At 42.7% G+C, this 12,983-nt stretch overlaps 1 protein-coding gene across 1 annotated transcript in view; it reads right to left on the reverse strand.

Annotated features, from left to right (window-relative positions):
* LOC145399304 (sodium-coupled monocarboxylate transporter 1-like) overlaps nucleotides 1-12,983 on the reverse strand; it is a 63,707-nt gene that overhangs the window by 25,594 nt on the left and 25,130 nt on the right. The window contains exons 4-6 of the mRNA XM_080271971.1: nucleotides 5,025-5,176; nucleotides 3,459-3,599; nucleotides 285-503 (exon numbers count right to left, since the gene is read on the reverse strand). Coding sequence (XP_080128097.1) covers nucleotides 285-503; nucleotides 3,459-3,599; nucleotides 5,025-5,176 — 512 coding nt within the window. The remainder of the gene's footprint in view (nucleotides 1-284; nucleotides 504-3,458; nucleotides 3,600-5,024; nucleotides 5,177-12,983) is intronic.

A 12,983-nucleotide genomic window follows, 5' to 3' on the forward strand; every position in this document is an offset into this window, starting at 1 on the left:
ATGATGGATGTGAGTGATGATAAAGGATGTGGGTGATGATAATGGATAGTGATGATGGATGTGAGTGATGATAAAAGATGTGAGTGATGATGATGGATAGTGATGATGGATGTGAGTGATGATAAAGGATGTGGGTGATGATAATGGATAGTGATGATGGATGTGAGTGATGATAAAGGATGTGGGTGATGATGGATAGTGATGATGGATGTGAGTGATGATAAAGGATGTGGGTGATGATAATGGCTGCTGATAAGAAAAGGAAGAACCACTACATCACCCACCTAAGGGCGCCGCCATAGACAGCTGCCACAAAGACCCCAGGAATGCCAGTGAGGTGACCCAGCTTCTGCATGACCAGGTAAGGGATCACCTGGTCGGGTTTCTGTATCCTGCCTGATGCCAAGGGATCGCAGCCTCTAAAGGCAGCATAGGCAACCAGGCCGGAGAAGTAGAACAGACCCCACAGCAGCCACACACCCACGGCAAAAGAGATGACCAACCTGTGGGGAAAAACACGTAAATCAAGGATTAAATGGTACCAGTAGGTACCTTTTAACAACAACACACCCACAGCAAAAGCGATGACCAACCTGTGGTAAAAACGTAAAAATTATTAGATGTACTAACAGAGAAGCGCAACAGACCCCACAACAGCCACACACCCACAGCAAGAGATGACCAACCTGTAGTAAAAACAAGAGACTTGTGAGGTCCATGTAAATTAAGCATTGGTGAGTGTATGTCAATGAAGTACCCTGTAGTGAGTTGAAGCACTGATCTTCTGAGCACTACAAATGATAGTTCGTGTTTAGTGTTGGGACGATACTTGGATTAAGCAGTGTTATGCTGGGCCAGTATTTGTACAGTTTATGTGAATTCTGTGTTTTCAGCCCTTACCTTGAGGATTTTTATATGCATATGAGGACTGCTATGAATTTTAACATAAATGAATCTGAGAGTTATATGTAGAAAGAAAGAGAGAGGTGAAAAGATTAGTAAGAGAAAGAAGAGAGTGGATGAGGAATTTGGAAGGAATTTGAGTGTAAAGTGGAGGGACTTTAAGAAAATGTTTTGGAAAGAGGTGAAAAGAGTAAGACAGGGTGGAAGTGAGGTTAGCAGGGAAGTGAAAGATAAAAATGGTAGATTACTAGTGGAGAAGGGAGAAAAAGTGAGCAGATGGAGAAAACACTTTAAGGAATTGTTGAACATAGAGGATGGAAGTAATGCGAGTATAAGTGGCTGGGGAATGGCTGGGAGAAGGAAGGAGGTGAGAAGACAGGAAGAAATCAGTAGGATAGAAGTTGTGGAAGTAATGAAGAAAGTTACATTGGGGAAAGCCCCAGGAATTGATGGAGTGTGTGGTGAAATGCTGAAGCATGGGGGAGAGATAGTAGTAGAATGGATGTGGAAAATGTGCAGCTTGGCCTGGGAGGAAGGTAGAGTCCCGGAGGATTGGAAGTCACGTATAATTATTCCCTTGTACAAAGGAAAAGGGGAAAAAGAAGTGTGTGGTAATCATAGGGGCATTTGTCTTCTTAGTATAATAGGAAAAGTGTATGGTAGGATACTTATTGACAGAGTTTGAGAAAGAACAGTGGAATTAGTTGGAGAAGAACAGGGAGGCTTTAGGAAGGGAAGAGGTTGTGTAGATCAGATATTCATTCTTAGATCTTTAGTGGAAAAGTTTCTAGAGAAGGGAAAGAAGTTGTATGCAGCTTTCACGGATTTGGGGAAAGCATATGACAGGGTGGATAGACAAGGATTGTAGAAAGTATTAAGAATATATGGAGTAGATGGAAAGTTGTTGAATGCTGTGAAGAGTATGTATGATGGTCCTAAGGCTGCAGTGTGTGTGGATGGTGAACTAAGTGAATTTTTCTCTTTGGAGGTTGGGTTGAAACAGGGATGTGTCATGTCGCCATGGTTGTTCAATCTGTTCATGGATGGGGTAATAAAAGAGGTACAAGGTAGGGTAATGGATGTTGGAGTGGCCCTGGTGAGAGAAGATAGTGTTTGGAAACTCCCTGTACTGTTGTTTGCAGATGATACTGTGTTGTTGAGTGAAGACGAAGGGGAGCTGCAAGGCTTGGTGGATGAGTTTGGGAGAGTGTGTAAGAAACGGAATCTAAAGATGAATGTAGGGAAGAGTAAGGTGATGGTCTTTGAGAGAGATGAAGTCAGTGAATGTACAGCGAGGTTGGATGGTGAGGAATTGGAAAATGTGAGTATGTTTAAGTACTTAGGTAGTGTGATGAGTAAGGATGGAGGTTTGGAGGGTGAAGTGCTTGAAAGGGTACTGCAGGGAAGAAAGGTTGCTAGTTCTTTGAAAGCAGTGATAAGAAACAGGGAAGTGAGCATGGAAGTGAAAAAGTTACTACATGACAGTATTGTGATACCAACTCTAACGTATGGAAGTGAAGCTTGGACGTTGTTGGAAGGACACCAGTCAAGAGTGAGAGCAGTGAAATGAGTTATTTAACAGGAGCACGTGGAGTCACATAGAGAGACAGGCTGACGAATGAGGATATAAATGAGCGTTGTGGTGTGGATGTGGATGTGATAGGAATTGTTATGAGGAACACACTGAGGTGGTTTGGCCATGTGGAGAGGATGGAGGGTGAAAGACTGACGAGGAGAGTGTATGTGAGTGAGGTGGAGGGGAGAAGAGGGAGGAGGGGGCCGAGGATGAGATGGAGGGATGGGGTGGAGAGGTATATGAGAGAGGGGTGTGTGAGTTGGGAGCATGGCAGTGAAATGGCGGTGGACAGGACGACGTGGAGGCGAATTGTTTGTGGCCACCCCAAACGGGATTAAGGCGTCTGGCAATAGATAGATAGATAGATGAATCTGAATACTTAAATATGCAATGTGTCCACACTCACTTGTCAATATGCAACTCCATGAGAATGTAGTGGGGTTACGCAGTTTTGTTGTGCCTGTATTCTCTACGGATATCCACACACCCTTCTTACCCTCAGCATATTCCCTTCATTCATTTGACTGTCTTGCATCCACTCTCGTCTCCCCTTTTACCCCACTGCCCGTTCAACATAGGCATCCCACCAAATTGAACCTTTCTTACTGCTTGCTACCCTTGCATTCCTAAACACACTCCATTCATCAGCTCCACACGTTTTCCTGATCCATTTGTTCCTAATTCACTGACTCTAACTCATCTTTTCCCTCAGTACTCACCTCACTGCTTTCACTATAAATTTCGCTTCTTGTCATTCCCGTTGTCCCCTTCCTCTCTATCCACCACGTTCCTCGCAGCGTTATCTTTTATACCACAGTCTTACGATCAATGAACTTCCACCATCACCTCTAACTGCTTTCGTATCTATAACACTTCTAAGCATCTTTCTAAAAATATTACAACCAGTTAGTCTCCCTTCAATAGAAATAGGAAGGTAGATAGACCGATGGATAGAGAGATGTAAACAAGGCCATCTAACCTTTGTGCCATAGCGAGGTTGCCGATGGAAGCAAATCTCTGGTAGCTGGGCTGGTGGATGCCAATGGCGTCCATGGTGAAGTAGAAGCCAAGCACGGTGGTCGACCAGAAGGTGTGGCGCACGAAAGGACTTGTGTTCATGCTAGGGCAGAAACAGGAGGCTGTAGTGTGGCCTGTTACTGTATGGTCATATATATTTTTCTCATTATTTCAGTGTCGTTGAATATTATAAAGCCGACTCTAACGTTAACTCTTACCTGTATGACTTTATGGTTATTTTTTTCTTTTACAATTTCAATCACGCTGAATATTATGAAGTTGACTCGAATAAATGAGTTTTATTATATGTGTGCGCAAAATGACAGTAGATTGTTTTTTATTGATTTTAAACGCACACCACATTATCTCCTCTCTCTCTCTCTCTCTCTCTCTCTCTCTCTCTCCACACACACACACACACACACACACACACACACACACACACACACACACACACACACACCAATGTTGCCAATTTAGCGGTTTTCCCGTTAAATCTGGAGGTTTTGTTTGTAGTCTAGCTGGTGAAATATTGATTTAGCGGCTGGCGGGAAATCTGGCGTGATTGCATACTCGTCTGACGGTTTCCTAGAGGGATGGGAAGGATATATTTGTCATGCAATCTCACAAATTCAACTAGTAGAATTAATGAACTTGTAATCAGTCTGCCTCCCACTCTTAAGCATGTATGTTACACTACTGCCTACGTTCATTTCACTTTTATTGGTTCATGTTCACGTCCGTTTCCTGTCAGTTCGGTCATACTGCGTTGGCGAGTCGGTTACTGTCCCAAGTGAGTCAGTTTACAGATTGTGACGGATGTACTGTTGCTTTCAGTATTCCAAGAACACATCTTCATTTATCGAGGTCTGGAAATCACATGAATTCTCATTTTAAATGCATTGGTGACCAAGTTCAGCACGTGATAATAAGTACTTCCCATGTTTAATTTTTCCATACAATTGGAATATCATGTTAGTAGCCAGGTCTCGATACTGACTGTGTCCCAGGAATTTTGAAGGCAATAGTACTTTTCAATGATTTTTTTCTTGCTGTAATCAAGTTAATTATAATCGAATTATTGAGACAGGCTTGTTCTGAGGGAACCGCAACTTATACAGGAAAAGTGTTGCAACGAACATAAATATGCTGTTCGTTGCAACACTGGTATTGCTTTTCCTGTATAATCGAATTATAAAACATTTAACTCTTGATTAGTTTCTCAAACAATGTGAATTATCGTTTTCTTAGTATGTTTTATATAATAGAGAACATTTTAAAATCTAGCGGGTTTTTGCCAAAATCTAGCTTTTGGGGGGGCCCAGTCTAGCGGGTTTTGAAATTCGGAGTTGGCAACACTGACACACACACACACACACACACACACACACACACACACACACAGAGTTTTGTGCATTACGGTTAAAATACAAACATTTCCCCTATCACAAGAATCAAACGGTACTCCCATTGCAGATTCTGGCGCTTTCCGTCATTTGGAATTTGCGCCGAAGTAACAGTGACTCACTTGAAGAACTCTATCCTGGAGCCCTGGTCAGCTATGGTCCAGACATTGACAAGACCAATTTCCTGGCAGCAGATGATGACCACGACCAGCACCCCGCCGAACATGACCAGCGTTTGCATCACATCAGTATACACCACGGCCCTCACACCACCCTGCAACCACACAGCCCCGTCGGTTAAGGAAGCTCCCTAACGCCTTTTCCCAAGCGATTTATTTTGCTTATTACATCTCACTGTCCTCTTTTGCGTTATGTAAATCCTTCAAACATAGCCATACTCTGCATAAATAACGTACAAAAGGATATTAACCAGCCACATCCAAAAATAAATCAGTAAGGAAGAGATGTTAGGGAGACTCCTTACCTAACGACAATACAGACTACATCTCCCTCTCACTTAACCCCTTCCTTACGCTGACGTCTTTTGTAGTTATTCTTGATAGCTACGAACGATTTTATTATTATTATTATTTTTTTACTTTTACTTTGGATAGAACGAAGGAATTAATGAAGGCTATATATAACCCCTCCAATTGAGAAGGAGAGAGAGAGAGAGAGATCACCTAACCTGCATATAATTCCGAAAAAATTGTTATACCGACACGAAAAATGAGTCCTCGGTTTGAAAGGGGTAATTTTTTTTTTTTTTTTTTGGCCTATCGACCACTGGGGCAAAGCCCCTGGTCAGTAAGGCCAGATATATATATATATATATACACACACACACACACACACTTCCGTGAATATATACAGACATACTTTCAATCGCACGTATATATATATATATATATATATATATATATATATATATATATATATATATATATATATATATATATATATATAATAATTTTTATTTTAATATTTTTTTTTTGCATTTTTATTTATTTTTTTTTTTATTTTTATATTTCTTGACCTTACATTATGAACAAAAATACCTAATCTAAAGAACCTGAAACTAATCACCTAACTGACAAATCACTAACCTATACTAAAAAGACAAATAACTAAACCTACACTAATGGTAGAAAGGCCTCGACCAAGAGAACACCATCGACTGCAGATATGTAATGCCTCTCTACATTACACACCTGCACTCATCACTTGGTGACTGTCAGTCGAGGCACAACCTAATGTAGGGGATATCAATATATGAAAGAGAACCAGACAAGTCAGGAACATTTTCATATACGTCAGCTGTCGGCCCTAACTAGTAACTTCAGGAACATTGTATAATGTATTTACATAATATGTACAAAAAGTGAAGAACCTCGCCCAACAGACCACCATCGACTGTAAGTGCCCAATACCTTTCTATATTGCACACTTGCACTCATCAGCTGGTGACTGTTAGTCGAGGAACGGGGTTTAATGTAGGGGACATCAATATTAGAAATAGGTCAGTGGGAGGAAGAACTATTTCAAATACGTCAACTGTCAACCCTAATTAATAGTACAATATATACATATTTACAGTTGATAACCATACCCATACAGTAAAAAAGTCACATCACTCTGATCAGTCTGGTCTCTCTCAAGAAAGCCATCAATTTATCAGTCATAACAAAGAACAGAGAAATTAGTTGGAGAAGAACAGGGAGGCTTTAGGAAGGGAAAAGGTTGTGTAGATCAGATATTCATTCTTAGATCTTTAGTGGAAAAGTTTCTAGAGAAGGGAAAGAAGTTGTATGCAGCTTTCATGGATTTGGAGAAAGCATATGACAGGGTGGATAGACAAGGATTGTGGAAAGTATTAAGAATATATGGAGTAGATGGGAAGTTGTTGAATGCTGTGAAGAGTATGTACGATGGTGCGAAGGCTGCAGTGCGTGTGGATGTTGAACTAATTGAATTTTTCTCTTTGAGAGTTGGGTTGAAACAGGGATGTGTCATGTCGCCATGGTTGTTCAATCTGTACATGGATGGGGGTAATAAAAGAGGTACAAGGTAGGGTAGTGGTTGTTGGAGTGGCCCTGGTGAGAGAGGATAATGTTTGGAAACTCCCTGTACTGTTGTTTGCAGATGATACTGTGTTGTTGAGTGAAGACGATGGGGAGCTACTTGGTGGATGAGTTTGGGAGAGTGTGTAAGAAACGGAATCTAAAGGTGAATGTAGGGAAGAGTAAAGTGATGGTCTTTGAGAGAGGTGAAGTCAGTGAATGTACAGCGAGGTTGGATGGTGAGGAATTGGAAAATGTGAGTACGTTTAAGTACTAGGGTAGTGTGATGAGTAAGGATGGAGGTTTGGAGGGTGAAGTGCTTGAAAGGGTACAGCAGGGAAGAAAGGTTGCTGGTTCTTTGAAAGCAGTGATAAGAAACAGGGAAGTACTCATGGAAGTGAAAAAGTTACTACATGACATTACTGTGATACCAACTCTAACGTATGGAAGTGAAGCTTGGACGTTGTTGGAAGGCCACAAGTCAAGAGTGAGAGCAGTGGAAATGAGTTATTTAAGAGGAACCTGTGGAGTTACATGGAGAGACAGGCTGACGAATGAGGATATAAAGGACCGTTGTGGTGTGGATGTGGATGTGATAGGAAGCGTTATGAGGAACACACTGAGGTGGTTTGGCCATGTGGAGAGGATGGAGGGTGAAGGACTGACAAAGAGAGTGCATGTGAGTGAGGTGGAGGGAGGAAGAGGGAGGGGGAGGCCGAGGATGAGATGGAGGAATGGGGTGGAGAGGTATATGAGAGAGGGGTGTGTGAGTTGGGAGCAGGGCAGTGAAATGGCGGGGGACATGGAGACTTGGAGGCGATTTGTTTGTGGCCACCCCAAACGGGATTGAGGCGTCTGGCAGTAGATAGATAGATAGAACAATGTCCCCATCACCCAGGATGGTGGAAAGGGTGAAGGGGACGTCTACTGCGCCGCAGTAATTTATAAGTGAAGCACGTTCAAGAATAAATCGCCGACAGCGCAGGATGATATAACTGATAGATAACACCGCATTACAGATGTCACAGTGTGGTGGGAAGCGTCTTTCCATATATGGTTTCATGTGAGTTAAAATAGTGGCATTGAGCTGTAGTCTCGCCAATACATTTTCTCCACGGCGACTGGGGTGGTTGGCAGTGTCCCAGTCGCCCAGGTGCGGCTTACAAGTTGGAATATTTAGTCTGGTCCACTGACCTTGCCACAGAAGATTTATTGATTTCTTTCTGAGAGAGAGATTCGACTGTAGAACACGAGGAACGTCCCAAGTCTCCTTGAGCTCTACAGCCGACTTTGCAAATAAGTCAGCCTGCTCATTACCGTAGATACGACAATGACCAGGCACCCAGATCAGCGTGAATGACTTGTTGCATGAATGCAACTTGTTAACGATGCGGCCCTGGATCTCGTGAGAGTCCGTAGTACAAGATGCAATTGCCTGAAGGGCTGATTTTGAATCCGAAAATATGACAAATGAGTCATGCCTAGAATTGAGAGCATAGTCTATGGCTCTGTCAATAACAAAAAGTTCGGAGGTAAACACAGATGTATGAGTCGGCAACCGATACCTAAGTGCACATTCAGTCGACCACACACTTGCACCCACACAGTCACTCGACTTGGAGCCGTTGGTGTACAATTGATGGGACCCCAAGTGACGAACGATGATGTTACGAAACAAGTGGTGGACCTCTGCCTCCGGCGCCTTGGCCTTTGGTGCAGGGAGCCATGATACATCCACTGTAAAGCCGGGTGGCTCCCAAGGCGCTATATTTTTAAACATCAACTTGTCACAGTCACTGAGGGCCACACCAAGCTCCTGAGTTAGTAAGTGGAGGCGAACAGCAAGTGGCCGACGCACCCCCCGCATAAGGTGGTGGTATTGACACGGGGGTACAGGCCACATTGCCAATATCACTTTTCCTCGATGTTCGTAGGCCATACGATAAGGCCAGGTGTTCACGGCGAATATGGAGGGGAGGCACATTTGCCTCCACTTCCATACGAGCTATGCAGGTACACCAGACGGCTCCAAGACACGTTCGCAAACACTTATTCTGCAACACATCCAATCCTTTCAACGTGGCATCGGATGCCGAGCCATACACCTGTGCGCCATAGTCTAGCTTCGATCGAATAAGGGACTTATACACCATTAATAAAGATTTTCTGTCGGCACCCTATGTGGTACCCGTTAGGTACTTGAGGACATTTACCAGTTTATCACAACGTGCAATCAAATTATTAACATGAATTTTGAAGTTCAAACAATGATCAAAATGTATTCCCAAAAACTTTACAGAATTTTGAAAAGGTACCACCTGATTATCTAAAGTTAAGCACAAATTAAGTATGTTACGAGTCGTAAAAACTACAGCGGCACACTTATGGATGGAAAACTTAAATCCCCACTGCAAGGCCCATTAGTGGACGGAGTCAAGGGCTGCTTGAATCAGCCCAGCCGAAAATTGTGCATTACGGGAAGAGTGCCATATTGCACAATCGTCAGCGTAGAGCAAGTATTTAAGATTTCTCAGGATGGGAGCTGATGACAGAATATCATTGATCATAATACTAAATAAAGTAGGACTATGCGCACTTCTCTGTGGCACCCCGTTTTCCTGGATAAATATATCCGATGTTACGTTACGGGGCAATTTGACAGAGAAAGTCCTGTCCCTTAGGAAATTTGAAATAAAAATAGGCAAATTTCCTCTTAAACCATAAGCATAGAGCTTCATTAGTATACCGTGTCACCATGTCATGTCATAGGCTTTATGGATGTCCAAGAACACCCCTATCATGAATTCTTTATTGGCAAATGCCTCTGAAATACAATGCTCCAAATTCATTAAATGATCTAGTGAACTTCTGTATTTACGGAAGCCACATTGTTGATCATTTAACAAATTCTTCGACTCTAAAACAAAAAGAAGCCTATTATTAACCATTCGTTCCATGACCTTACATAGACAAGAAGTCAACACAATAGGTCGAAATGAAGTGGGATTCATAAGACGACCAGCCTCTTTGGGTATCGGTATGACGTGCACAAAGTGCCATGAGTTTGGGAACGTTCGAGATGCCCAAATCTCATTGTACAATGCTAACATCTTAATCAGGTTGTCCTGATTAAGATGCTGGATCATACCGTACGTGATGGTGTCTGGTCCAGGGCTGGTGTCTTTACAGGATTTAAGGGCAAGGAGCAGTTCATCTAGCATAAACTCTTGATTGTATGGGGAGTCTACGTCTTCTGTGGCAAAGTCAGTTAACTGTAGCTCAGCCGTGTGTTTATGATGTTGAAAACGCGGATCATAATTGGCTGAGCTACTTATATGAGAAAAACTCTTGGCAAGGATGTTAGCAACGTCTACGGGCTCGTCATAGCTGGTGTTATTCACCTGCACGGTGGTCACAGGGAAGTATGGGCCTTTTTTATTTAATATTCTTATAGTGGACCAGACTTTACTTAATGGTGTTGTACGAGTCACCGTGGACACAAAGGACCGCCAGGAGTCACGTTTGGACCTTCTTATTATTCTCCTTGCCTCAGCCTGTGCCTGTTTGTATGCAATAAAATTTTCCTCAGTGGGCTGACTATCAAAAATCCTGTATCTCCTATTGCGTTTCCTTAATGCTTGTCGGCAATCCGGCGTCCACCAATGTGCTCTATGCTTTATGAACTGCAGAAGTCTTGGGAAGAGCAGCCTCAGCTGCGTGTAATATGGAAGTAGTTACATTTTCGACCTTAACATCTATGGTCTCCCCAGATATATCTAAATTGGCAATCCTTGAGAAAGATCCCCAATCTGCTTTCTTATAGTTAAATTTTGGAGGTGGAGGGTCCGAAATGATGTCACGTGTATAAGAAAGACAGATGGGTAAATGATCACTTCCCAAGGAGTCATCATAAGGGTCCCATGAGAAATCTTGATGTATACCAGGGGAGGCCAAAGATAAGTCAATGACCAAAAAGTTACCAGTACGATCATCTACATGAGTCGCTCTACCATCGTTCAGAAGACAGAGGTTGGACTGTAGTATTACATCAACTACTTGCTCCCCACGACCATCGATCCTCAAGCTACCCCATTGATAGTGATGGGCGTTAATTCCCAGGTAGATGTTCAACTAGTGAATTTAAAGCATCACTATCAATGGGGCCGTGTGGAGGACAGTACAGAGAGCAAATAGACAGATACTTGTTATTAAATTTTACTCTGCACATGACAGCTTCCATAGTAGAATTTAGAATCACTTCTGTTTGTGGATGTGATTTATGTGTATATGGCAACTCCGTGACTGTCACGAAATGGCGCGATTTTCTATCTAAATAAACTCGTGACATTGAACTTTGGTGGGAAACCCCGAATTCTAGTGTAATCCCAGTAAGTATCACTCAGTCAACCGCCATGTATTCACCCGATCGGGAGTGTTTTCAGAAAAATTTTCGCTGTTTCATAAGTGATCATCCTTGTGTGCGACATTAGCACTTCCACTGAGTGATTTGTTATGGGCATGTATCACTCGCATTAATTCTGTTAGCAAAAGCGCAGCCGACACTCGCCTCTCTCTCACAATTTGAACCAGTCAGTCTTAGAGCACCGTGGGACTAGGTTCATTGGCCCAGCTTGGAGCAGCATATGTACAGCGAGTTCCTGAATCCCCACCTAGCGTGAATCAGCAAGAGGTTCAGCGTGTGTGGCAGTGTCCTTCCTCAGCAATGGCGCCCAGTTCATTCCGCTTAGCCCACTCTCTGACCAGTATTTCTTTTCGTATTTTTCCTAGGTTTAAGAGTTTAACTTTTGAGTGAGTGAGTGAGTGTGTTCTCCTTATTTTTTAATTCATTTTGAAACATGGAGCGTAAATTTAACTCATTGTAATCAATAAATAAACAGTTCTTTTTCTTGAGCTTAATGTAATGTAAACTCGTGTTTTATTTCTCCACATTAAGCTTATTTCACTTATTGCTCCTAATTTGCATAAACGCTTTGCATTATTCATAACTGGTACTTAGGCTGGTCCTTTTTAACTTAAATCTGTTGTGCAACTTGGAGTTAATGCACCAGCAAGAACCTGCTTATCGTTCATAGCGTTAGTTTTTGATTGTCAGGGGTGGAGTCATTTTCTCGTGAGGCTAGCAGTACTAACACACAGCCCTTATGAGTAATTAGTCTCTGCGTGTACTGCTGAGAAAGTAAATAAATTCTCGTCCTTAGAGAATCAGCGAAGTAAGCCGGCATAAAGTAATTAGTACTTGATTTTCACAAGTCAGTTCATTGTCCTGTTCTCAAGTAACATTTTAAAGTTTCAAGTATTATTGAAACCCCCCTGGGGTAGGGGGTAGGGGGTTTCAAGAATACTCCCCCAGTATCCCTGCTTGTCGTACGAGGCGACTAAAAGGGTTGGTGGTGGGTTAGTGCCCCACCCCGGAAAAAGAACTACCTAAAAAAGCGAATAAAGCGCCTCGGACCCGGACGGACCATACGTTGATGACTAAGGAACGGACAAAGGACATTCTGAGGGTGGGAACATGGAATGTGAGAGGAGTGAATGATGAAGTGAAAGAGAGAGAGAGATTGTTCAGGTGCTTGAGGATGCAAAAGTGGATATATGTGGATTGACTGAAACTAAATGGGAGGGTGAAAGGGTGAGAGAATGGGAATATCGTGTAGGTATATGTGCGAGAGTCAGCGAGAATGAGAGGGCAAGAGAGGGAGTATGTCTGATGATAAGCAAGAAGTGGAAGGAGAATATAAGAGAGTATGGAACAGTGGGTGCAAGGATTGTATGGGTGAGGATGAAAGTAGGTATACATGCATGGGCGATTGTATGTGTGTATGCTCCAACAGAGGATCGAGTGGCAAGAGTGAAAGATGAGTTTTGGGCGAGAGTAGAAGCATGTATGGACAAGTTTGAGAGGAGCGAGAGAGTGCTGTTGATTGGCGACATGAATGGCAAAGTTGGGAATGTACGAGTGGATGGAGTGGTTGGTTAGTGGGGTGTGCCAGCTGAAGTAGA

The sequence above is a fragment of the Coenobita brevimanus genome, chromosome 48 (assembly GCF_032717465.1).
Source record: "Coenobita brevimanus isolate Jiangsu-jjx chromosome 48, ASM3271746v2, whole genome shotgun sequence".
NCBI classification, from domain to species: Eukaryota; Metazoa; Arthropoda; class Malacostraca; order Decapoda; family Coenobitidae; genus Coenobita; species Coenobita brevimanus.